This window comes from Equus quagga, chromosome 18 (genome assembly GCF_021613505.1).
Source record: "Equus quagga isolate Etosha38 chromosome 18, UCLA_HA_Equagga_1.0, whole genome shotgun sequence".
NCBI classification, from domain to species: domain Eukaryota; kingdom Metazoa; phylum Chordata; class Mammalia; order Perissodactyla; family Equidae; genus Equus; species Equus quagga.
This window is the reverse complement of record NC_060284.1, coordinates 28,152,376-28,179,585: the sequence shown is the minus strand read 5'-3', so window position 1 is coordinate 28,179,585 and position 27,210 is coordinate 28,152,376. Positions and strand designations below refer to the sequence as shown.

Below are 27,210 nucleotides of genomic sequence, written 5' to 3'. Positions count from 1 at the left end.
TGCTGTGGGGTTAGTCTGAACCAGCCGTCCTCCAGCTTACCCCTTCCCGGCCTCCCCACCACGGCCACTCTTGGTGGCGGACTGTTGGTAGAAACGCCCTCCTTTCCACCTGGGCTTCTTACCCGACCTCCAGTCTGTTACGTCTTGGTGGCACAGAGAGAGGACCAGACCTGCTCGCTCACCAGAAACTGAAGCCCTCAGACCCAGCTTAGGGTGTCCCACTCACCCTCCAAATGTGCTTCCCTGGCTTGTTTTGTTTAGATAGTTACCTGGGAAAGGAAGCCCTCAGCCCGCCAGTATTGTCCCACAGATAATACTGCGTCACTTTATTGACTCCCACTTTAATTAGGGCCTTCGGGTCTTGCCGCTCATAATTAGTTTCCGTTGCGATGAGAGTTTCAAAATTAAATTGGGATTGATTGCCTGATAGCAAAGCGGAAATAAAGCTCTGATTCTTGACCATGTATGCTGCTTCCCTTGGCATGAGTTTCTCATACCAAAAATAACACTGCAGTAGCCATGGTAACTTTCCATTTGGTCTAATCCATGTCATCTCTGGAGAAAGTAGGATGTTATTAATAGTGTTTGTTGTATGGGAAGAAAACTAAAAATATAAAAACTCTTTCGTTACGTAGGAGGCCAGTCACACAGGCGCTTTCAGGGAATAAGCTCTCCTTTGCAGAGATTTTGCAGAATTTAGAATGTGTTTAGGGGCCTCATGTGGACTTGTGTACAAAGGCCCTGGAAAAGAATTAAATGGGAGGCCAAGAAGGGAGAGGGGGATCAAGGATGTGCAATCGTTGCTGGCCTCCGTGGAGTTGAAGCCCGAGATGAGATGTTCCAGCCATGTTCAGGGTCATGACATTAACATCCGAGAAGGGCTTCACAGTAGGCAGTCATTTCACAAAAGACCACTGGATCTGGGGTGAGAAAAGGAAAGGATATTTTGTTTATGCCCAATGGAAAAGAGTTTGGAATGAAGCTATTCCAGATCTGTAGCCTTAGTGGGGCACATTCAAGTTTGGAAGTCTCTGAGTGTCGAAGGGAGTGGCCCCATCCGTGTGTAAGCCCTCTGTTAGCTGGGGTGGGGGGTGATAAATGACACTTGGGGCATGCTCCTGCCTTTGAAGGACTGATCACAAGAGCCTTAGGTCATAGTGTCATTTCATTATATTTGCAAAAGGCTGTCCAATGTCTGAGTTCCTTCACAGGCTATCTCGCTGGAGTTGCAAAGCAAGCTCTCTGAGGTGGGCAGGGCAGTCGTTGACCCCTTTCCACAGAGGAGAAACTGAGACTCAGGGCACCTACCTGCCCGGAATCATTTAGTGGGGAAGCAGAAGTAGAGATCAGGTTTTTTGGCCTCAAGCCCAGTGTCCTTTCTATGACGCCATGTGAAGACCATTGAAACCTGAAACGACAATATCGTCTGTGTTAATCCTTCAGTTTACAGTTCAGTTGGGAAGGAATAGTGTGAACCTCAGTTTTCAGAAGAGACTTCAGGGAGGATGCAGAACTGATTTTCGCAGAGTGGGCAACCCTCCTGCAGGCGGTGGCAGGTCCATCTTTAGGTCCCTGGTGAACTACAGAAGGAATTTTGTGAGAAGCACCATAGATTTCATTCCTGGACCTGGTAATGGGAACAAACCCCCACTTCTGGTCCCTTGTGTCTCTGATTTTTCTCGGGTGTGGGCAGGGGAAAAAGGAGCTGAAACTTGTCACCTTACCAATGACTGAGGAAGGTGGGTGTGGCTATGTCAGGAAACTTCAGGGGAACCCAAGAGATGAGCATTGCTGTTCAAGTGCAGAATAGCCAGCACCTTTCTGAAAGAGTGTAAACAGAGAGGTTGGAGTGTGGAGTGGGTGGATAAATGAATCAGTGAGTCTCAACTAACCAGTCTCTAAGTCCAGTGGCAGTGGTCTTGTCAACCACAAGTCATGGTGGAAGGCAGTGGATTTTTTGCTTTAAATCATTTCCCTTGCCCCTGGAAAAAACACTTGAAGCCGCTATGAATGCATATTACAGCCTGAGGTGTCCCGTCCGCCCATCCCTGGAGGGTTGGGTCCCTGGAGCTTGTCGTTAGAAGCTGCCTTTCTATGTCAGAGTGAATGTGGTGGAGCGAAGGTCCTGCTTGTCTTCGCTGTGGCCGGTGCCTTGGTCTGCCTGCTGCTGTGAGGTAGAGTGATACCTCCCAGTGTCGACAGGCCTGAGTTGCCTTTGTTGTGGGGCTGATGCATCATCAGCACAAGATGTTGTAAGATGGAAAAGGCCACTCGGGAAATCTCTTTCCAAGTGACTCAGCCCCTCCTCGTGGCGGCTGCGAGTTGCTCATTTCCTTCTCCTGCCCTCCAAGAAAAAAAGCGTAGCGAAGGTTTTTTTTAAGAGACCTAAATGCATTCCATTGGCATCTGGGAGCTATGGGGATCTGGTGTCAGCATTAGGGGAAGGACATGCCTGACAGGGGCTGGGTCCCAGAGCCCCTTGCCTGCAGACCCCGGAGCTTGGATCCTGGCCGAGGCCTTGTTTTTGTTGGAGAGACATGGGTGGGAAGCGGAGACGAGACTGGGATCCTGGGAAAATTCTGTTAGTGGTTTCAGCACCTCCAGGACTGTGGAGAGATGGGCCTGTGCCAAACCCTGGGGAGGTCACTGGAGAGTCAGGGTGCTCAGGCCGCAGAGGTCTTCCTGTTCCACCACATGAGAGGTCAGCAGTACACAGAGGACCCAGGCCTCTGTCCTTGGGTTTAAAGATGTCAAAGACAGCGCTGAGGCCTTTTAGCTGATGCACATTTTGGATGTCCCCAGGACAGCAGAGGAGACTTGGACTGTCCAGGCTGGGGAGGAGAGGAAAGGAGTGCCTCATGGGGTTGAACACCACTGTGGCATCTCTGTCCTCCTCTGGGTTTCCAGTGCGTGTCCACAGCCCCTGGGAGCTACTCTTGGAATCTGGCTTGGGCCATGAGAATGTCACGGCTTATTTTTGTGGCTTATGAAAGAGCTGTAATCAATATTTTAGTTTGTATGGAGAACAACTCTCCCCGGCGTTCACTCTAACACGTGTGTGCTTTTACAAAGCCAGGTATGCGCAAAGACCCAACAAGCTAGAATCCTAGATTCTTGGTAAGATGGGATTTGAGGGACTGTTGAACCAACCTCCCACTCAGAATGCATCTGCTTATTCCCAGCCTGCACCGCCACACCCAGCATGTGTATTGAGGGCCTACTGGGTGCTGGGGAGACACAGTGAAAGTTCCCGCCCCGAAGGAGCAATTCCGTGTGTGGTGGTGGAGAAGGACGTGAAAGCAGCTCTCTCTGAAGTACGTGGAGGTGCAAAGGCAGGGAGAATACGCAGCATACTGTGAGGCCCCAGGCAGAGGTCTTAACCCAGCCCTGGGTCAGAGAACTTCCTGGAGGAGGTAACAGCGAGCATCTCCTAAAGGAGCAGTAGGTAGAAGAGGCATGGGGGAGAGAAAGGGCATCAGGCTGAAGCGGAGGAGTGGAAGGAGATGAGAACGGAGAGGTGGTCCAGAGCCTGTGTGCTGGGCAGAGGGGAGCAGTGGACAGTTTGGATGTGGAGTGGGGTGAGGGTTGGAGGTTGGTCCCTTTGTGTGTAGGATGAGTTTGAGGAGCATAACCAGAGTCTCCCCTAACTCTTGCCTATGTCCTTGAAGCCGCCCGTCAGCTCTGCTTGTCCTTGCCCAGCTCCTATGATCCTCCCTCCGCCTTCTTTTTAAGCCCCTTTTTAACACTCATGGTAAGGTCTTGTTTCTTACTTCACAGCAGCAGATAAGACCATCAGGCACAGTATTTTTCCATCCCCACCCCTGCCCCTAAAAGCTACAGCTGGATCCAGATCCAGATCCATGATCCTCGATCCTCGCTTCCTTCCTCCAGCCTCTGGAGATGAAGTGTCCCGCTCCCTGACCAAGGCCAGTGCTGCCGCCTGTGCCTATGACCACCCCCTTCTTTGTCACCCTCAAAGACTTCTCGGGGACAATCAGTCTGTCCCTCTCTACCAACACTTTTCTCTGAGCTTATAAACATGCTCTAGTCTTTCTCATTCTAAAAATAGTCCTCATTTCCATATCCTCCTTCCCTGTGTGGTTAACATAGTCTCTACTTTGTCACTCCCCGCTGGCCGCTCAGCCTCCTTGTCCCCACCTGGCCAAGTCCACTGGATGCCAAGTCCAGTTCTGATTTTATTGGACTCTCTGCTGCACTTGGCATTGATGGCCATTCCTTCCTGAAAGACTGCTCTCTCAACCTCTAGGACACTGCACTCTACTTGTTCTCCTGGGTCCTTCCTGACAAGTCCTACCCTATTATTATAGGTATAGACTGAATGTTTGTGTCCCACCAAAATTTATGTTGAAATCCTAACCGCGAATGTGATGGTATTTGGAGGTGGGGTCTTTGGGAGGGGATTAGGTCGTGAGGGTGGAGCCCTCATGAATGGGATTAGTGCCCTTATAAAAGACACCCCCGAGAGTTCTTTTGCTGCTTCTGCTCTGTGAGGGCACAGTAAGAAGAGGGCCGTCTATGAACCAGGAAGCAGGCCTTCACCTCTCCAGCACCTTAATTTTAGACTTCCCAGCCTCCAGAACTCTGAGAAATAAATGTTGCTGTTTTTAGCCACCCAGTCTATCGTATTTTTCTTATATCAGCCCAAGCAGGCTCAGACGACTGTCTTCAGTTTCTCTTTCTAGCCCACCTCTTAAAATCCAGCGTCCCCTAACCCTCTTCTCATAAGCCCTCTCTACCCCATCTCTTAGGGGGCATCGAGATAGGATTCCCGCTCTATACTGAGGATCCTCCAGCTGTGTCTCCAGTCCAGCCCTTCTCCACAGCACCTGGAGACCATGGTCTGGTGAGCCACTCCATCCAGGTGACCCACGAGCATCTCAGGCTCGGTGTCTTCTTCCACCAACTTGCTCCCTTCACTTGCTTCTGGATTGGGAGTTGGTGGCTCAGTCATCTTCCAGAGCTCCCATGCCTCTTCCTCCCATTCATCTTCGATGTCTAATCAATTATAAGTCTTCATAATTTTACTCCTGAACATTTCTCTCATCTGCGTCTTCTTCCCTGTCTCTACCACCAATCCTGCACTAATTCAGGCCTCCTCATCTCTTGCTTGGAATTCTGCAGTAGCGTCCTAACGGGTCATCCTGCCCTAAATCTTCATAGGAGGTTATTTCCTGCCTATTTGATGTTTCTAGAGATGGGGGGTGTATTGTACCCTGAAGGTGCTACATTTGAACAACTCTGATTGCTAGAAGGTCTCTCCTCACATGGAGTCAAAATCTCTGCACCTACCGTGTCCACCTTATTCTGCAGTTAAGTGGGCATAATAGCCCTTCGGGTGCATTTTCCCCCTCCGTATTGTGAGCATGTCTATTTTGATGCCACATTAGTTGATATGAGTGGATACCTAGACATAAAACAGGAGGGGGACAGTTTCCCCAGGGAAGCGAGAATGTGTGGCCCTTCGTCTTGGGATGATAACCCCCAGGCCTTCGGATATGTCAACACAGCCCTCATGCTCCCTTAAGTCTTTTCTGCATAGACTAAACATTTTCGGTTTTTTATAGACTTTGGAAGACTTGGGTTCTAGTTTTCAGTCAATCCCTTATTCCATAAGTCTGAGCAAATGATGAAAATTCAGGGCCTTGGTCATGTTTTCTTTTGTGAGATATTAATATTCTTGCCACCTGTTTAACTCCAGGGACATTATACGGACTCATGAGACCTGAGTTGTATTGTTTGGAGTGTCTGGTCTCTCTAAGTCCAGCTGCTGTTTCTCTGTTTCAGCCCATGACATCTAGCATGGTGTTGTGTTTTTAAGAAGCTTTCTAAACGAAATATGTGGGTGTCAAGTGCTTTGAGCTCCTCTGGGAGAAATATACCCTTAAAGTAATGTGTGAGTTGTATATTGAAAGTGGTGGAGTTGATGCTCGGCCAAACCCATCTTGTGATGAATCATTTGTTTTACTGAGAATCTGCCCTGCACTTAGCCCAGGCCTATGATGTTCTTTGTCCCAATGCAGATCTCTGAGACAATTGTTAGTCATGGGACTATTTTGGAGAGAGAGAATTTGGAAAATCATTTATTCCACACCCTACGTTGGAAGGCTTTCTGAATCTTTGGATTTTCCTCTGTGTGTCTGGCATATCTTGTTTTTCCTTCCAATTATATCTCCTAGTGTCTGTCAACCACAGTGCATTTTGTTTACTCAGTAGTACCTCATTCATTCAAGGTGAATTAAGACAAGGATAGTATTGACTTCAATTTTCTCATTTCTTATTCAAGAGCAAATAGGGCATCTATTTTGGTGAACAGCTATATTCCAAATCACTCGTAATTTGAATTAAGATGTTGAATTAGGGGCTGGCATGGTGGCATAGTGGTTGGGTTCGCGCCTTCCACTTTGGTGGCCTGGGATTTCGCCAGTTCGGATCCTAGGTACGGACCTTACCACTCATCAAGCCATGCTGAGACAGCATCCCATAAAGAAGAACTAGAAGGACATACAGCTAGAATATACAGCTATGTACTGGAGCTTTTGTGGGGGTGGGGAGAAGAGGAAGATTGGCAACAGATGTTAGCTCAGGGCCAATCTTCCTCACCAAAAAGCATACCTTTAAAAAAAAAACGATGTTAAGTAGCAAGTTGAATTACCAGTGGTAAAGATTTCTGGATTGGATCTCCTTGCATTCTGAACTTTGGTCAGCTGATCCTCAAACCCTTATCTTGAGGTCTGCCTCAGCCAGGGCAGTCTCTGTTTTTCATTCTCCATAGATGTTAACAAAGCACTACTGTTACTGAATGGAATCTCACTGCCAGACCCAGCGATTAATATTTCACTTGCATTGTCTCATTGAGCCTGTGTGCCAACCTGGTGAGAGACAGTATTCTCAGAAGTCACTTGAGGATGTGGTTAAAGGAACAAAGTGGGCACAGGGGTTTTTCACAGCTCAAACTTCTACTTAGCTTTTATTTGAAGCCCTTCATTTCACTGGCCCCTAAACGACTCAGGGCAACCAGTGACCTTTAGCCTTCACCGTAAGTGTGGCACGTCTGATTTCCCTCTGACAGGAATCAGAATGCAGGGCTGCCTCATGGGGGTGACTCGGACGTCTGCTCCTCTGTGGCTGTTCCAGGAAGTCATATCTAAATTTGATCTAGAGGGGAAAGTACCTGCCACAGCTTTCAGCGGGCAAGATGTTAACAAGTGGCCCGTTGAAAATCTCATCATGTTTCAGTTTATCCGTTACCAGGGAAAGGCGAGACCCCTCTGGAGCCGAGTACTGAGTGAGGCCATGAGTAAATAACGCCTTGCCAAGAGGGTAAGAAACGCGAAGGGCAAACCCACGGGGGCCAGGTGGGGGTGGGGGAAGATCTGAAGGTGTAATGAGTGTGTTGAGCGATTTCTGCCACATGTAGGGTGACCTTTGTGGAGGAAGAAGCCATTCTTGGTGTTGAGTGTGCTGCATTCTGTCAAACTTAGAATTCCTCCTGCAGTTCTTAGACCGAAATCAGTCTCCTTCAGTGAAAAATAATTTTCAGTCCCTTGGTGTTCCATCAGAACAAAACTGAACTTCAAAAGCAATGGCTTCGTGATCCGGCAGGATGGGAAGGTGTGGAGGAGACCTTGCCCAGAGAATTTATTGAGGATAAAAGGCACCCGGAGTTGAGCATCAAAGGAGCCGTGGGCACCAATCCGAATGATTCTAATGTGATTAGTTTGCCAAGGAGGATTGAGTTACTGCTGCCTGCTTAGAGGGTACGCTGCTGTCAGACTGCAGTCTGCACGAATTAAAATTAAATTAGTCTTTTTCATTTACACACATGGACAGCAGAATTTTAATGGGAATTTCTCAGAACCTTGATAAGCAAGGGATTCCACAGATATCCTCTTCGTATTTCCTATTCGTGGTTTCTGAGCCCCTTTTGACAAGCGTTTGATAAGGTTTGGTAATGAATAAAATGAAATCTCTTCACTTTGGGCTCTCTGGGGGTTTTGATGGCATTTTCCTGTCGGCACTAGGGTGTGATGGCCCCTGTATCATCATTTGTCTGTGAAAAGAAAAATCACATGTAGTAGGAAAATGAAGCATCTTAATTTAACAGCAAATTGCAAATCAGTTTTTAATGGCGCTGGAGTGCGAAGCTGGTGTAAAGTGTGATAAATTACACAGGTTTAATTATAAAATGGTAAAATGGCATCAAAACCCATCTGCAGAATCTTTGCTAAAGAGAAGATTCTGTCTAGGATTTAGAAAAGAGAGATTTATATCATCAAGGCACTTAAACATTAACATCAAATTAACTGTTTCAGAATGCTAAAACTTACGGAGATTTTATGAAATCTCTTTACTACTGATTCCTTTCTCAGAAGGGGCCAGACACCCTCACTGACCTCAGATATAAGATGGAGAACACTGAGAATTTCAGCAAAACGACTTGTAATTTATTGCTAGACATTCTCCTCAGATGTCTTGTCTCCCCAGAGAGGCTGTAACCTCTGTCAGGCCATGGAGTCTTTCTTACCCACGTCTGCGTTGCCCCTCAGATCTAGCCAATCAGGCCGAGTGGCATTGTGGGCACTCAGCAAGTCCTTGAGTTTAATTGAAGGCACAGGTTCTAGTGACTGTTACTCTTGATTTAAAATTGACCTCCTGGGGCCGGCCTGGTGGCGCAGCGGTTAAGTGCGCATGTTCCATTTCAACAGCCTGGGGTTCGCCGGTTCAGATCCCGCTTGCGGACATGGCACCACTTGGCAAGCCATGCTGTGGTAGGCGTCCCACATATAAAGTAGAGGAGGATGGGCACAGATGTTAGATCAGGGCCAGTCTTCCTCAGCAAAAAGAGGAGGATTAGCAGCAGCTGTTAGCTCAGGGCTGATCTTTCTCAAAAAAAATAAAAAATAAAATTGACCTCCTGATTGTTAGTGCAGAATGGTGCCCAACAGGGTGAAGGATGCGTGGATTAGAAGCTGCCTTCAGATGCTGCCTCACTGAGCTTTGATGTAAGGATGGAGAGGAGCAGGTTCAGAGGCAAGGGGCCCAAGTGAGACCAGAGGTCCCCATTTGTCAGGAGCCCAACACCTAAAAGGCAAAGAGGCCTCAGGGATGCACTCAGGGCCTCTCCCTGCTGGCCCATGGAGTGCCTTTGTGTGAATTGGAATAAGGCGCCCATTCCTCAAGACATACCCTATTGCCATCTGCAGGGAAACTGTTGTAATGAATGCACAGATTTTCCACGGCTGTGTATGAATGGCACCTCCTTAAATGTGGTACCACGGTGCTGTACATGTCCTGGAGCCAATGGCCAGGCCGCTGTGTGCCCTGTCCCCCGCCCCCCCGCCACTGGGCTGGGCCAGGCTGAAGTGCCATGCCACCATTTGCTTTTGTCCACCAAACAGGAAATACAAAATTTGAATTTGACATTTTTTCTCTCTGGACTTCTATTTACAAAGTTAATGTTTACTCAAAGGCTTCAGCTTTAATCACGGTTATTAGCATGAGAAACTGTATCTGTCTAGCCTAGCACCCCAGTGGGAAAGCTAGATGAATAAATTCAAGTCTTTCTTCATTTAGATTATAATAAAATATTTTTAGTCAAGCCATAAAGCCAGCGAGTGTCAATAAAAGGTGACACAGAACCCAGCGTACAAGTTGTTTTGTTTCAAGGCCATAGGATTGCCACAAATGCCATCGCCTTCCGGTCTACCTCAGATTAAAACATTCGAGGACTTGTCCTGAAAGTTTCTGGGCTTGAAGCTCCTGGAGGACTGGAGTTTTAGTTCTCAGTCTGTGGGCAGGGTTAGGACTGGCAGAATTAATTGGGATTTATTCATTCTGGGAGTTCATGATCAATTTATGCAGGTTTTCAACGGTAAAAATACCAACTGGATCTCAAAAAGCCCTTGATATACTTTGGAATTTGGTTAGAAACGGATCCACTGCTTGAAGTTCAACACAAGGCAGGGATTCCAAGGGGCTGAGCTTCCGAAATCTCCAAAGAATCTCCTTTTTAGGCGGATTTACTTGCAAGACAGTCCGAGCTGTAGCAGCTTTAGCAGGCTTCAGAATGCTTGTGTGATGGTCTCGAAAGTACACTTTGTCCAGAGTCGGGGAGCTCAAGCCCTTCATGTGTTTACAACGTTTGTTAGGGATTGCAACGACACAGGCTTCGTGTCATCACAGGTCTTGCCTGAGTTCAGTGGATCTGAGATGAGGGTCTCTCTGGGCCCCAGCCTGGGCCCCCTGGTGACAGTTCACAGCACGACCCCAGGGGGTTTCCCACCAGCTCATCAGAGGACATGGGCTTCACTCAGAAATTAGGCACACTTTACATGGTGACCCAGAAGTCCAGTCAGACTTATAATTTTGTCTGTGATCATAATTTCTGGATGCGATTTGTAGAAAAATGAGACCTGTGGAATTGTTTTGTATAACTTGATGAGAACCCTGGACACTCCCTCAATTGAGTAGACCCATCCTGGGCAGAAGAAAGAAGCTTTTGTTTGAGAGCCAGTGGCATTCTGGGTGTTATGGCCCAACACTCCTAACTAGGATAGAACAGCCCAGAAGCTTACTCCCCCACTCCTCCTCCTCCTCTTTTCTTGCACACATTCCCTTCCTCCTCTTTTCATTTCAAGCAAGTTAATTGCCAGCCCTGATCATAGAATGAATGACTAGAAAATCATCTCAATTTTTAAACGTTAACAAAAAAAATAGATGACTAAGTGTCCAGGGCCATGCAGGACACATAATCTCCATCCCAGGACCTCTCAGCCTTGTGCAAAACATGAAACTCTCTTGTGCTCTCCTGCAGACACTGTCACCTGTGTACTGTGGGTGTGTGAGCCAGCTGCAGCTAACCACCGGTGCTTGCTAATACTGAGACGATGCACGCACAGTGCTTGCCCCCAAGGGAAGGTGCCTTCTTACAGGTGGCAGCATCACCCTGCACAGGTGGAACCATTTAATGCTACTCAAGGCCTCAAGAACTATTGACTTTGAACTGAAATAAACAGAATAAACAAAGCTATGCCTACATAGAAATTGGGTGTCCTAACTTCTAACCTTTTTATTCCATCAGAACTAAATTCTCAAAGTCCAGCTATCTCTAAAACCTTCTGATAGGTTTTGTTGTTGTTGTTGTTGTTGTTTGGTGAGAAAGATTGGCCCTGAACTAACATCTGTTGCCAATCTTTCTCTTTTTTTTTTTCTCCCCAAAGTCCCAGCACATAGTTGTATATCATAGTTGGAAGTCATTCCAGCTCTTCTATGTGAGATGCCACCACAGCACGGCTTGATGAGCCATGTGTAGGTCCACGCCCAGGATCCAAACTGGCAAATCCCGAGCCACCGAAGCAGAGCACATGAACTTAACCACTCAGCCACAGGGCAAGCCCCCATTAAGTTTTTTGCAAGGAGGCTAGAAGAGACTCTGGATCTCATGTCAGCCCTCGCTGGGGTCCCCCTTGACTAAAGTTTCTCAGCCAGGAGTGATACGCTAAGTCTGTGGCTTTGTAGGTGGTGGCTGTAGGGCCAGATAGGGTAGGGAAATTGTCAGGAGACTACTGCAGAAGTTTAGGGAGAACAGAACAGAGTAACGTCAGTGGGATTAGAGTGGATGTTGGTAAGAGGTAGAATCAGGAATTTCTTGATCAGTAGAAGCCAATTCTGAGCGTTCTAGTTTGGGTAATGAGGGCAGAGGAGGTGCCCACGACCGGGGACGGGGCAGAAGAGTGGGCTTTGCAGAGAGGATGGGTTGCCTTTGTCCATATTGACATCCGAGCTCTGAAGTGGATTCTGGTAAATATCCCAACCAACCGTAAGGGCTGGAGATGGAGAGTCGGGCATCGTCAGCACATTTCAAAAGTGCTAGGCCTCCGGCCCGGCCCCATCCAGGCCGCTCTGCTCACTGCAGCCAGATTGATCTGTCTGAAAGCATCTTTTTTTGTACTTGTTGCCTTCTGGGGCAGAGATTGTCCATGACCCTGGGCTCCCTCCCTCCCCCACATCCGATCCCTGCCTTCCTGGATCAGGACTCCTTTGGTCACAAGTGACAGGTGGTCCAGCACAAACAAGCCTAGGTCCCAAGGGGAGTTTACTGTTGCCGTCATCAGCTGGGGCTCAGGGATGTGCATGCCACCGGGACACCTTCCATCTCTTGCTCCTCTTTGCATGCTGATTTCATTCTCTCAGGCCAATCTGATCCACTTGGTGGATCAACATGAGGTGAAGCAATCTACATACTTCCAGTCTCGTGACATTTTCACCAGAGTGGGTAGAGCCTTCTTCACTCAGTTCCACTTAGAAAAATCCCAGGAAGAACTCTGATTGGGCCAGCTTGGGTCACGGGCCTTTACCCGGGTCAGTGGTGATGGCCAGGAAGGTGGGGTCTGAACCACAGGCTCGGAGAAAAAAAAGGAGTTCTCCTGGGCGGTGGAGGGGGTGCAGAGGGGGTGTGTGTGTGTAAAACCTCTGTCTGCTTCACCCCTCTCCTCCCCAAGCAGAACTTCTGACCAAGCCCAGCTGCTTAGCTCAAATGCCCAGCATACCCTTCCTGTTCTCAAGTTTTTGTCCACAAGGCCCAACCTTGATTCCCCATCCTTTCCCTCCTCCTCTCTACCCTAGATGGGGCCACAGTGACTTTTATCATTTTGACCCAGGAGCAAAACCAAAGGACAAAGAGGTGGAGTCACTTGCCCAGGCCGCAGAGCTGGAGGGGCAGGGATGAGATCCAGGCACTGGGTCCCAGAGCTCAGGGATGTGTTAAACTGTTCCTCTGTGTGTGGTCTTCCAGGACACTGTGCCCTGTGAGGGGAGGGCCCAGGGCCGTCAGCCCCTGCTAGCAGCCTCAGGGTTGCCAAATTGCTTGGTCATGACTGTCGGTGGCCCTGATATGGCGCCTCTTGGGCCTCTGCAGTCTTTCCCCACCCTCAGCTCCTGGGCCTGGGGATGGGGTTTTTCCTGGTGATTTGCACATTTTAATATTCTATGGGAACTGGAAGCTTCTCTCACAAGCAGGGACAGAGTAAACTAAATATTAATTATAATGCAGTTGACATCTTTTTCTAATCCTCTCAACTGTCTCCTACATGCAAATGAGCATCCGAAGCCTTCTCAGGGCCTTTCCCACAGATCGCTGTCCCTCATCCTGGACTTAGGAACCCACCCTCCTGCAGAGGGGGTGCCATTGTTGTGCCTGATTTGAAATGCAGGCTCTAATATCATGCAGCCTTTGCAAGATGCGCCCCAGCTCCATCCCTCCCTGGCTGGAACAGCTTTTTCTGCCTCCGAGAACCGTTGAAATGTGAGTTTCCATGTTACTCGAGGTTCCTGGCACGTCTGTGGAGCTGGCTCTGCGCCTCCAGAATGTGTTTTCCGACCATCTCCTGGGCTCCGGCTATTCCGGCCTGTCAAGACCAGACTTGCTGGGCTGCAGAGATGTTCATTCCAGATTCAGAGTGACGTGTATGATTTTCAGAGCCAGCCTCAGCAAGCTAGGGCTGGTCCTGGCTGTGTAACTGGACCAGAAGTGCTGGGGCCGGCGGGCAGCGAGGTTTCTTGAAAGGATTGAAGAAACCGGTGTGAGGCAGCTGGCAGGCAGTCATCCAAGCTCCAGGCTGCTTTCCTTAACTGCTTCCCTCGCAAACACTGACGCTACACCCCCCCCCCCCCCCCCCATGCCTCCGTGCACCAGACCGTGAATACCTCAAATGGGAACTATTTATTTTATATAACCAGATGAGTAGCATTCTGATATAAGACCATAATAACAGTTAACAATTAGTGCTGTCTATGTCCCAGGGTATATTGTACATGCTTTACAGATGCTGATCCATTTCATCCTTATTAACATCTCATCACATTTATCAGCCCCATTTTGCAGACCAGGAGCCTGAGGCTCTCCAGAGAGGTAAAGTCACTTGCCCAAGGTCACACAGCCCGTTGGTGCCACAGTGGCCTGTGGATGGAGGGGACAGGTTGGCCATGCTCTTAAACACTGTGCTGTAGCATCTGTTGACATCAGGGTTATTAAAATGCTGGTGATAGGAAAGATGTAGCTAGACTCAGATTTCCATGAAAAGCAGCAATTAGAGTAACTTATGAATTTACTGAGTAAACTTCAGTTTGGTTGGACAAATGTGGGCCTCATCTAACCCTTGCATCTACTCTAGTTATCAGTTTACCTACTTCTCATCTCAGAGGCCAGAACTAATGACTGGGACCAAGATGAAGTTTTCGAAGTGGAGCCATGTGAGTGGGTCACCATGACATGGTAGTTACTAACTCTCTCTCCCTCCCTCCCTTTCTTCCTTTCCTTCCTGCTCAATATATACTTATTACTTAATTTACGTACATAGCACTTTTTCTTACACCCCACCACCCCCAAAAATGAACCACTCCCAAATTTCTGGTGAATCAAATTTAGGCGAGCCTAGGAGTAAGAGAAATGGGTCCTGCCTGCATCTTCCTCTCATGGTGGCTGTGGTGGATCTGGTCCCTGAGATGAACCTGGCAAGGCCTGTGGGCAGAATGTTCTTGATCCAAAGCCTAGCAGCTCCCCTTCCTCCGGAGATTGTGCCCCAGCTGCTATGTGGGGTGGAGCTCAGGATGGCCGGCCGGAGCCCATGCTGGTGCAGCGGAGCCCATGCTGGTGCAGCGAAGCCCAGCTGTGTCTCCAGCCTGCCCGCTGCCGCCTCCTCCCTCAAGATGAGGAGCTCAGGAAACACGGAACCAGACTTGCCCTCTAGGAGTGAAGTGCAAATTCAGGGGCGAATAGTTAGAGAATTTGAGCTTGGGGAAAAAGTTGTGTTACTATAATGTAATGTGGTCATTATTAACATTTATAACATTTGTGTGAGAGGTTGATTATTCCCGAGTTTTCTTGCTGTCTCTCTCTGTCTGGCAGTTGAGGAACATAAAATGCAAAGGGCCAGTGACTACTGATTTCCACTCTGGGTAAACTGTCTGAGAGAGCAGAGCTCTATTATACTTGCTCTGGGGTGCCACGATGCCCTGTCCCAGATGCCTGCCGTGCCACGCCGACAGAGGAATTGAGAATGACTTAAGTCCAGCCAGTCTTTGAGGCAGCTGGATTCGGAAGATCTGCAGAGACACGTGTGAGAGAGCTGGAAAGTAGGGGCTAGGAGAAAAGGCCACAGGAACGGGAAGGGATTTGCATCATGTTCTTGGTTCCTCTTTATTTTCCCAAGACTGGAAGCTGTGGGAGTGTGGGGACCTGCCCTGATTCCGTCTCTTCTCATGCTTAATTCTGGAGTATGCATAAAGTAACAGTGCACGTGAACAGTGTGTGATTTAGAACTTCTCTCTTCTATCTTTTCCTCAGGATGTGGTCTCAGGCAGGGCGGGAGGAGTCGTAGGGCATTAGTAGAATCAATCAGAATTTGGCCACACAAATGAGATACCACCATTGCTGAGGTACTGGCATGTTTCCTTAAGTCACTAGAATCTACTTTGTAGCCCGAGACCCCAGAACTAGCCTAGGCCCTGACTGAAATGGCTGCATTTCGGGGAAAATTCAAATCCCTCCCAGATGGCAGCAGTTAAGTGGAAGGGCACACTGTTAGTAAAAGTTTGGTTGTTTGGGGGAAGCCAACAGAATTCTGCCAAATGTCGCAGACACATCTGACCTGTCCCATTCCTGGTCCCCAAGGAGCACAGCTATCAATCACAGTGCTCCCAAAGATGCAAATGGATACATTTTGCCAAATTTTCTTATGCAGTCAACCCTCACCAACCATGGGGTCGATAGCCCATCAAAGTACTTCTCTATAGCGGCAGAATCATAGCCGGCAAGGTCAAGGTTTTAAAAATATAGGCACTTTGGAAAAATAAAGGTTGTATTAATATATGTGATTAAAACAGTAAGTGAAAATTCTAGAAGGTATGCACCCCAAAATAACAACTATTTAATCAAGCATCCACTGCCAAAATAAGTACTATTTAATCCTGAGGGTGACGACATGTGGGTGACTTTTGAATTGCCTTTTCAGTTGTCTGGGAGACACTGCCCACATCATCTGCTGAGGCAGAAGCTCCCAGCTGCCAACCTGACTCCTTTTAACATGGTGGAGCCCTCCCTGGCTGGAAATGAAGAGCCCTTTGCAGTTGCCCGCTCACTCTGGAGCCGGCTCCCTTCCTCCTTCCCTCCTCCGTCCCTCTCCCTCCGCAACCCCTCTCGCTCTTCACTCCCTCCCTTTGTCTTCCCCTCCTCCCCTTTTCAAATACAAGTCTAGGCAATTGTGTAGCCTCCTAACTTTTCACAAATTATGCAAGAGCTTAAGGGCGTATTCTTTGAAGTCTGGTCTTCCACTCCATCTTATTTGGGAGGGTCCATCTTACTGATCTCCTTTCCTCTCCTCCCTGGGCACTGCCCTGTAGTGCCTCATCTCCCAAGTCTGCAGGGGGAGAGAACAATCATTGTGGATTTTCCTCTAAGGAGTTAGGACAGAAGTAACAAGATAGCTGATTTTATATTTTTTGGTAGCAAGTGTAAAACATTATTATCTCAAAACCTAGAGTAAAAGATTGTTGCATATAAAAATGCTAAGAAACCTTACTGTTTATGAGAGATGCTGAGGAAGAGAGAGAGGGTGGAGTGGTGGGGAGTGGCCTAGGTAGTTGGCATCAGAAGGAAGGAGAATGCAAAGACAAATACGGGAATAGCATTTGGCATCTGGGTGAGTACAGTTTCATTGGGAGGATACACAGAGGATAGGACCTGCTGCTCTCTGCGTCTTCGGAGCTCAGACCAAGAAGCCGGCTCAGGGCGCAGCACAAGGGCTTTAGGCTAGGCATACAGACTAACCATTGAGGAGGCTAAATAGGGGCCCTGGTCACGGTATCCTCAGGATTTAGTTCAGCTGCCACTGGCAGGAACACTCAAAATAACAGGCTTAAACAAGATCAGAAGATCACATGGAAGACCTGGAGGCTGGCAATCCGGGGCTGGTGTGTTGGCCTCACAGTTAGGAGGGACCTGGGCTCGTTCTGGTCTTCTGCTCCCCCATTTCTAGGGTGTGGCTTCCTCTTCATGGTCCAGGACGGTGTTGCAGCTCCAGCCATCACATCTCAGCTTAGAAGTCCCACCGACACTGCAGTTTACCCTTCTTTGGCCAGAGCTTGTGGCCAGTCATGTGGCCACATCTTCCTGTAAGAGAGGGAGATTAAGGAATGTCATCCTTTATCTGGGTGGCAACATGCCCACCTAAAATAGGGCTTCAAATAATTGGAGAGAGAAGAGGAGAACCTCCATAACTAAGAAAAGTCACAGATGTTCCTCATCTCGGAGTATTTGTACATTCAGTGAAAACAGAGCGTCTGATACCTTCAGGCATTGCCTGAGGGCAGTGGGGAAGAAGGCAGATGGGTTTCTGTACTCCTGAAACTTACAATCTAGGGGGAGGCAAGACAGACAATAAACAAGCAGTAAATGTGGCCCAGTTGACAATCTACATTCTATACGCAAGTCTTTCCACTGCGCTGTCTTCAGATGTACCTGTACATAATTAACGATGGGAGCAGACAGTGTCAAACGTCACTGCTAATGCCTGCCGGCATCTTGGGCAACCAACATCAGCATCTCTTTGATAGGAATTCAGCTCATCAAACACTCCCGAGGGCCTGCTGTGAGAAGAGTGGTGGGGAAGAGGAGCGGGGAGGAGTAAACAGTAAGCCAGAGCCCCACCTTGAAAGTGGCCCGGAGTCATTCTCCAGCCATTGCCCTCATGGGCCAACATGTCCAGAATGACTCGAGTGTAAGAATCCAGCTGTAAAACCCCAAGGCTGTTTTCTTTTTCTTGAGTGGAGAGGATCTGGGGCTCTTGCTTTGCTAAGGTGCAGAGCAGTGTAATGAGGATGGTAGTGTGGTGGTTCCAATGGGCTTTTTGAGTCCAAGCTGGGGAAGTTGAGAAAACATAAGGACGTGGCCTTTTCCTGCTCACTTGACCTTCAGCCAGCTGTCCCTGAGCCTGGTTTTGCTGGGAACCAGGCAGGTGTCCAAGTTCAGTTCCCATGATTTAAGTGGGCGTGTGTTCTAAATTAAACCTGGAGCCAGTGTTGCCCACCCAGAACGCCTGCCTTTGCCGCTGTGCGATGACCCCAGGTCCCTGATGCTCAAACTGTCTGAGGTGAGGGACCAGTTTTTTAAGTTTCAATTTCCAACCTGTCATAAAAATGAAATATTAGAAAAATGAAATTAAAAAGACACAAAATACAAACTTAGACTTCTGTTCTTAGATTCAAGAGACATAAGATTACCCTATCCAGTTGCTCGAAGAGTTTCTACAGGCTAACTGAATTCCTGAACTGGAGTTTGCCAGTAGCAAAGAAGCCAGCGCCATCAGTACCTGCCTGGGGACAGCAGTGTTCTACGGGCCCAGGCCCAGGGCCTGTCAGGGACTGCTGCCCTTTCCAGCTCCCTGTTAGGACAGTTCTGAGGAGAATGAGGAAGCTCTTTGGCTGTCTAGGTGTCCCTCATGCCCCACCCATCTGTCTCTGGCACCCATGCCCAGCTCCCCATGTTTTTAACTGCCCCCTGAGTAGATTGATACAAGAAACAGCTTGACTGGCTCTCTTATCATAGTCCCCATGTGCAGGGGAAAATTTTATTACACACTTGGAGCCAGAGAACTGAAAGGTCACAGCTAATTGTAACCATTATCCAGGCTCCCCTACCTAAACAGCGCTTTTGGCATATACTGGTCTGATCAGCAAAGCAGCCAACTAGAGGTGGGGGGTCATCTCCAGCTGGCTGGCCTGGCCCCGCCGGCCCGAGTAGGGCAGGAGGTCACTGTTGACCCTGTGTTGCAGTTCTCCAAGGAGAGGCACGTCATGGACAGGACCCCCGAGAGGCTGAAGAAGGAGCTGGAGGAGGAGCTGCTGCTGAGCAGCGAGGACCTGCGCAGCCACGCCTGGTACCACGGCCGCATCCCCCGACAGGTACCTGCCGTCCTCCCTGCCGGCGCAGGCCCTGCGGTTCTCAGACAACGCCCAGAGTGATGACCCTGCAGGGTCACACTCCAAGGCCACACAGGAGCCAGCTCCAGTTTAGCTAAAAACAAATACTATAAAGTGGTCTATGATGACTTAACTTGGGCCCATCTCTAAGGAGACCTTGGGAAGAGCCGAGGTCAAGAATCCAAAGTACATCTCCATATGCCCAGTAAATGATGAAGGAAAAGCAGATGTTCCTGTGGTCAGCAAACACCGAGTGGGCAGGAGGCAGCAGCCACAGGGTGGGAACCTGAAGAAGTAGGAGGCCGGGCTGTGGTTCAGATAATTGAACTCTTGGCCGGCTGCCTACAGCCTCATGTCCTTTGGAACCTGCTTCCTTGTTAAGGCAGTGGCTTAATAGGTGAAGAAAGGGTATCTTCGGGTGGGTGCAACAGAGCAACGAGGCCACCTGTGCCCTAGTGGGGCCAGCAATGATTCCCTCTCCATGCTTCCCCTCCCCGGTCCCCTGGCCTGGAGATAGCAAGAGGAGAAATTACACCAGCGACCACAGACTCACAGCCTAGAATGTACTTTGTGTGATTGTCTTTTGGGTGATAACCGTGAATAATGTTTTTTATTTAATAGTATAGAAGTTGAAAAATAAAGTAAGTACAGAATTGAGGCGTAGAACTCCCCTTGGGTTTTTATTGTAACCTGATCTGGCCAGTCATTCACCCAGGACATAGGACGAAAAAGGGGGCGGTGGGGGGAAGGGCATCTTGTTGTGAATTATTTTTTTAATGTAGCAGATTTCTTAATGCTATCAAGGAAATAATCCTTATTCTATCTCTTTTTCTAGTTTAAAATTGTAGAAAATACAGAGAGCAAAAAGAAAAAAATTAAACTCTCACTCATAATTCTCCCTCCTAGAGGTAACCTCTCTGAACATTTTGATGTAAATCCTCCAAGACTTTTCTAAATCAAGTATGAGATAATACTGAATATACTCTTTTGCAGCCCACTTTCTTCACTTAACAGCATACCCTGAGAATTTTCTCCTGCTCTAAAATCTCCTTCTGCACCACCCTACGTTGTATGGATGTCCATTGTGTGCTGCGCTGCGATTTTTGGGGCATTCTCACCAATATCATCTAAGATAACTACCATGTTCATAACTATAATTATTTCCTCAGGCTCAATTCCAAGAAACGGGATGTCTGTGTGAAAATATTTTTAAGGCGAAGATGCAATTTTAAAGTAACAATGGTAGCATACTATTCTAAGCTAACTGATCAAAGGTTGGAATGTCCTGGAAAAATTGTCAAAGTTTATGAAACTGATGCCCGTTGCCACCATCCTTCCCTTATCATGATCAAAAGTTGGTTTCCCGCTTGCCATGAGGTAAATTTTCAGCTGCACCACATTCCAGATTGTACGTCTGAACACTGCAACAATAACAACCACAGTCAGAGCCAACACTCTACTCCTTTTCGTCTTCACAGCTTTTCTGTAGGCTGTATTATCCCCATTTTACAGATGACATAACTGAGCCACAGAGAGATTACATAACAACTTGTCCAAAGTCACACAGCAGAGCCAGAATGCAAACCCAGGCAGTCTGGCTATCGGAATGATTGTGCTACAACAGGATATAAATTCTCCCTTTGCTATAAACATCAGCATCCTCATAGTTAACAATTTTTAAGCATCTACTGTGTTCCAGGTACTGTACTAGTGCTTTGTGTATATTATCTATACAAATATGTAATCCTCCCAATAACTCTGTGGGATGAGGGACCCAGGCCTGACTTTGTTCCAGCTCCTCCCCCGAGTACTCTATGTGCCCAGAACCCACATCGAGTCTCTCATTCCCCTTGCCTCCACCTGCGTATGGACCCCACCACCCCACTGAACAGGCCTTGAGAGGGGCGTCTTAGGAGAGGGGTGTGAGGATGACTCACAGACGACAACAGACACCCTCCTCCACCTCTTGGGGGCGGGCATCAGACCAGCCAGACATGAATTTTCTTATTTATAATTTTCTGTCGCTTTACATCCTTCAGGTCTGCATAAATGTCATCTTCTCATGACACCCTCCTGACCACCCCATTTAAAAGGACAACCCTCATCCCCTCCTGAGGACTTCTTATCTCCCTTCCTGATCTACTTTTTCCTTTACAACATCTGAAATACCATACCTGTTGCTTATTTATCCTCACTAAAATAGAAGCTCGATGACAGTGGGGACTCTAGACTGCTTTATTCACTGCTGTAAACCCAGTGCCCACAAGAGTCCTTGGCACATAGTAGGCGGTCAGCAAATAGTTCTTAAATGAATGAATGGATCCTCTCAGAATCTGACATCTGAAAAAATAAAGAGCTGACTGAGGAAGAGAAGACATAATAGCATTGTCTTCTGTGGCCCAAAGGAGCGGGGAGCAGTGCCCCTTTTAAAAGGAGTGTAAGCTTGCCTCTCTGAGGCCTCACTCACCATTTTGTCCCAAAGGTGTCAGAAAGCCTTGTGCAGCGAGATGGCGACTTCCTGGTTCGAGACTCTCTGTCCAGCCCTGGAAACTTTGTCCTGACCTGTCAGTGGAAGAACCTCGCTCAGCACTTCAAGATCCAGCGGACGGTGCTGCGGCTCAGCGAGGCCTACAGCCGCGTGCAGTACCAGTTTGAGATGGAGAGCTTCGACTCCATTCCCGGCCTGGTGCGCTGCTACGTGGGCAACCGCCGGCCCATCTCCCAGCAGAGCGGAGCCATCATCTTCCAGCCCATCAACAGGACGGTACCCCTGCGGTGCCTGGAGGAGCGCTACGGCACGTCCCCAGGCCGGGTCCGGGAGGCCGACCTCACCGAGGGAAGGCCGGATGTGGCCAAGAGGCTGAGCTTCACCACGGGCGGCATCCAGGCCCGAGAGCAGAGCTTGACCAGGGGAAACCTCCTCAGGTGGGTCGGGGCCTCATCAGGTGGTGTTACGACCGTGAGGGGCACTCCAGACGTGCCCAGGCTGAGTTAGGCAGACAGGAGCTCACCTTGGAAGAGGGGAACGATGAAAGAAGTTCAGAAGAATGCCAAGGGTTGCTGGGAGAGCAGGCATGAGGAAGTGCGTGATTAGTTCCCAACTGAGTTGAGGCCAAAAATAAATGATGCAGTTGCTGAGGAAGCGGAGGGCTGACCCGGAGAGACTTTGTGAAGGAGGTGGGCTTCCGGTTGGTCTGAGGGCTGGGGACAATCTGGACAGAGGCTGCACAGGGGAGACAGGGGACGGTGTTCCGAGGGGGTCAGCTTGAGCATAAATGTACAGATAGAAAGGGGCAAGGGTTGTTTGGAGTGAGTAAGTTGGTGGCGCTGGAGCAAAGGGTCCATGTAAGGGGCTGGCAGGGGTAGGTTTAGGGAGGTGACCCTGCCAGATCTTGGAGGCCTTCACGCCAGGCTGGGGGGTTTGAGGGGGCCTCAAAGACTCGACATGGTGGACGGGGTGTCCTAAGAATAAAATGGGATAGCAATGCCCAAGAGGGGTGAGGAAGAGAGGAGCAGGAAGACCAGTTAGTGATCGTGGAGGGTCAGGCTATGTGGGTGGAGGACAGGGAGAGTCAGGAGTGGGGCGAGCCAGGCTTTGGAGGAAAGGCCCGTTGCACCATCTGAGATGTGGCTGTTGGTGTGCCGAGGGCTGGTGTCCAGCAACAGTTTTGGGGTTTATGAGGGTAGTTAGGCCTGAGGGCTTAGAATTAGGCTGGGTCCACATGGAAAGGGTGGTTGACTTGGTGAGAACAGATGAGATTCCGAAGACAGGAGAGGTCAAGAGCCTGGGGGCTGCAGTCGGAAGCTTGGGAAGGGGGAGAGAAGAGGTCAGAGCGCTGGGTGCCCAGCTAAGGCACCTGCCATGGACTATCAGTGCCATGCCCTGTGTTTGTATAGGACCTGCCCCTCCTGGAGCTGAGAGTCCTGGTGCCAATTGTCTAACTGGTGTCAGGAAAGGCAAGCAGAGAAGAGGCGGCGTGGCGGGGCATAGGCCAGCCCCCAGCCCCTCCGTGACACGGCTCCCCTTCTCTGGCTCCCTGTCGTCTAAGCTTACACACTTAAACCAAACTGTTTTATTCCACTCAGAGGTTTTCTTTCTGGACCAGGAGGAAATGTCATAAACTGTAATTTCTAGACTGCAAAAATTCACAAGCAAAATACGGCAAGCTGTGGGTAATAACAAATTATGGCCATGCGCAACCAGGAAGCTCCGGGAGATGTTAGTCATTGTCTGGCTGTACACCCTGCCTGCCTGGGCCCAAATGCTGGTCCACCACTGACCTGGTCAACCCTGGGCAAGCTACTTACCCTCTCTGGGCTCACCTTCTTCATCTGGAAAGATGGCACTTGTGAGGGTTAAATGATTTAAGATAAGCACAGTGCTTAGAACAGACAGGCGCATACTAGGTAAGTGTTAGTAACCATAATAGTAATGATTTTCTGGAGGGCAGAATGTAGGACTCAGGGCAGTTGCAAGGACGGAGGCAAGAACTGATATTTAGAAATTCTCCTTTTCATAGTAATAAGGTTGCACTTAAGATCCTTTAAAATATTAAAGGGGTTCCTTTTCTTCTGTTTTTTTGGGGAGTGAGGGTTGACTGCTCACCTGACCAACAGGGACGGGGCCAGGGCGTATTTGGCGACACTGGGAACCCCTGCCAACTGTGGTGTTGCGGGGGAAGGCCTCCTGGTCTGCCCTCAGCAACCCGGATTTAAAATATAATGTTTTTTAAGATAAGAAGTGAAAGAAAGACTGAGAAAGTCGCTAAGTCAGTGAGACACGCCTAACAGAGCCGCTCTTCTGATTGCCCTTTGAAAGCAGAGCTCCCTAAGCCTTGTCACTCTTGCCACAGGCGGTGGCCCAGCAGCGTCAAAGCGTGGGGGTGGGGCGGGCTCCGCGGGAGGATGGCCGAGGCCCCGCCCCTCGCGGCCGCACCTGCGCTGACGTCACGGCCGCCGCGGGCACAGGTGGCGCTCGGGGCCACGGGGCGTCCTGTCAGGCGGCGTTCTGGCCGGTGGAGCCTGGCTGCTCTGGTGACCACTGCTAAGTAGCGCTTCGCAGAAGCCATTGCCTTTTGGAATTTGCCTTCTGCCCTGCCTTATCTCTGAGGGGTTGCTGGAACTTTCTCTGTTGCTGGGAATTGGGGGTTTTTTTTGGTTTGTTTCTTTGGTGCTTGCGAAGGTAGGAAGGAACTTGGCCATTTCTATCATGGAAACTTGTGGGAGGGCCGTGAAAGTCCATTACACCTGGGCGGGTGCGTGCTTTCTCTTCTAGCAAAAGAGAGATTCTGTTCCTTGGTGCTAATTAGAGAAATTGCCAGTCTGGGTTGGCAAGGGACAGAGGAGTGCTAGCTAGTGTGTCGAACGTTCCAGTCCGCCTGTCCCTCTGTGGCTGTGCTGGGCCTTCTCTTGCTGCTTGGTGACCAGGCTCAGCCCTTTTCCAAACTCAGCACGAGCAGGCTGGCTGCGGGGTCACTCAGTGCATCTGGGAGGATGGGTCTGACAGCCTCCCCGGGCCATCCTGTGGATGATTTGGGGGACGCAGAGATTTGCGCTGAGATGGAAACTGCCCCACAGCTTCCTTCCTAACTGTGACCCTGTGCGGCATGGCGGAAAATGCATGTTAGGTAAACAAGTCATTCCTCCTGGGTCTGTAAGTCATTTGGGGCTCAGTTAAAAGTACACATTCCAGTTCATCAGATTTTCCTGAGAGGAGGGTGAAACCTTTACCCTGCGCTGCTCAGCGGGATGGACAGGCTCAGAGGAGGCGAAGTTGGACCTAACAGGGTTGGTGGTGAGGCTGGGGGGCTGGAGCCCAGGCGCAATCACGTGTTCCTCTCCCCATCAGTGATTTCCTCCGCCGGCAGACATTCCTTTACTGTTGGGGTGTGCTGTCGCTCTCATTCTGAGCAATCTTTTTTTAAAAAACTTTCCATGATGCTGCCTAAAGGTTTTCTGATTTAATGACCCGTTTTTGCCTTACTTGTCTTCTGCTTCAGAAATAAAGAGAAGAGCGGTAGCCAGCCAGCCTGCCTGGATCACATGCAGGACAGAAGAGCCTTGTCCCTCAAAGCCCACCAGTCCGAGAGTTACCTGCCCATTGGTAGGTCTTTGGGCCTTTGGGGTTGGAGGGAGACCGTGTGCCCCGATTTCCTTCAGGCTGCTTTCCCTGCTCCACCTGGTCACCTAATTTGGGAACAACATAAGGCTCCGTGCCTGCAGGCTGGAGGGTGCAGGGTTTGTAGAACTGTATCCGGGTGTGAATCACTGAGCTGGACGCTTTATGTATACTAGCTCTTAAGCCTCGTAACAAGCCTGCAAGGTGGGCATGATTATCCTCTTTTTGAGGCTGAGGAAACTGAGGCACAGAGATTAAGTGACTTGTCCAGAGTCATCCATCTGGTCAGTGACTAAGCCAGTGTGTGAACCCAGGTTTTCTGGTTCCAAGCTCCTTGCTAACTGGTGGTTTTCATGACGAATGAGCCCGCTTCCTCAGTCCCCTCCCAGGGCAAAGGGTGGGTGAGTCAGCCCTGGGGCTCCTGGTAGAGCAGCTGTCCAGAGAGAGCCCTCTTCCTCTCTATCTCCTTTCAGACCTAGAAGAGTGAGAAGGTGTGGGATGTGGGGAAACTGAGGAAGCAATTATGTTGGTAGGCCGTGGGACTGTTTTTCATTATTTTTATAACTGACCTTCCTTGGGACCACAAGGTGACTTTCCTGATGCCCCTTCGTAACCTGCCTTTATGTGGGCTATGTCATCTTCTTCTTCCTTCCCAGTGTGTCTCTAGCTCTCTCTTAAAGCTGGCGAGGATCCCCCTGGCTCTGAGGGTGACTCAGGGCTCTGAAGCTGTGTGGCTAAAGACTTCTGTTCCTTAGGGTGAGATAAGATTGCTCACCGCCCTCCAGGCCCAGTGTATTTTCCTGTTCTGACTGTATAACCTCTGTGACCATAAAATGACATTGCCGCCCAGCTGTCGGCAGTCACTGGGATTTAGAGTCCTCCAGAAGTGGGGTGAGGCCAGCCTAGAAATGTCCTAGACTGCTCTAGATTGGGTGCCAGGGGGTCATACTGAGTTATCTTTTGAGAGTGGAAATCGAAACCCAAGGACATGACTTGAGGTTGGGCAGCTATCACTCGAGTTTTGTTTGTCTTGTGTTCTCCGCACAGCTGAGCTTTTTCTGACCCTCTCTCATCTTCCACAGGCTGTAAGCTGCCCCCAGGTGTGGACACCAGCCCCTGCCCAAACTCACCCGTTTTCAGGACGGGCAGTGAGCCCACCCTGAGCCCAGCCGTAGTTCGAAGGGTCTCCTCGGATGCGAGGGCGGGGGAGGCGCTGAGGGGCTCAGACAGCCAGCTGTGCCCCAAGCCACCCCCAAAGCCCTGCAAGGCACCCTTCCTTAAGGCCCCCCCGACCCCGTCCTCCTGGCTCAACTCAGAGGCCAACTACTGTGAACTGAACCCAGCCTTTGCCGCAGGCTGTGACAGGGGAGCAAGGCCACCCTTCTGTGCCCAGGACAGCTATGTGGAGCTGCTGACAGCCAAGCAGAACGGGGCGCCAGGTCCCCGGAACTCTGGCACCAACTACTTGATCCTTGATGACGACGATGGGGCAAGGCCTTGGGAGCCGCCAGCAGCACAGATGGACAAGGGCCAGGAGGACGAGCGGGAGTTTGTGATGCCACTCCTGGAGACTGCCTCCTCGTTCAGGCCCAATGACTTTGAGTCTAAGCTCCTTCCTCCTGAGAACAAGCCCCTGGAGACAGCAATGCTGAAGCGTGCAAAAGAGCTGTTCACCAACCACGAGCCTAAGGTCATCGCCCAGCACATGCTGAGCATGGACTGCAAGGTGAGTGCTCTGGCGGGCGGGGCTTTGTCCTGGCTTTCGAGAGTTTGGAAGGGGGATCTGTCTGGGCCTCCCTCTGCCTTACCCTTTAAGTGTTTTTACTCACAGGAAAAGACGGAAGATAACCGGGTGTGGGGATTTATTTAAGGGGTGGGACAACTTATGCACAGGCAGGAAGCTTATAAAGTTCACCTTGGACAGAGGGATGGCAGGCTGCTGCCCAGGCCGTGTGTCCCGGCCCTGCTGGTGTCTGGAGCTGCTGCAGAATCCTTCTCCCATCTGGTGCTGATTTTCAAATTCTCCCCTGGTCTCAACCCCCTCAGAACTGGTAAAATCCAGTCCAAAGGAGAGTAGATTGTAGATGAAAATGCAG

The 27,210-nt window shown here is 49.6% G+C and overlaps 1 protein-coding gene across 6 annotated transcripts in view; it reads left to right on the top strand.

Annotated features, from left to right (window-relative positions):
- BCAR3 (BCAR3 adaptor protein, NSP family member) overlaps positions 1-27,210 on the top strand; it is a 190,663-nt gene that overhangs the window by 140,799 nt on the left and 22,654 nt on the right. For 4 of the 6 annotated variants that reach the window (XM_046645419.1, XM_046645420.1, XM_046645418.1 and 1 more), the window contains 4 exons: positions 18,850-18,978; positions 21,479-21,921; positions 24,996-25,099; positions 26,197-26,840. In XM_046645419.1, coding sequence (XP_046501375.1) covers positions 18,850-18,978; positions 21,479-21,921; positions 24,996-25,099; positions 26,197-26,840 — 1,320 coding nt within the window. The remainder of the gene's footprint in view (positions 1-18,849; positions 18,979-21,478; positions 21,922-24,995; positions 25,100-26,196; positions 26,841-27,210) is intronic. The other 2 variants (XM_046645423.1, XM_046645421.1) reach the window with 2 other exon arrangements.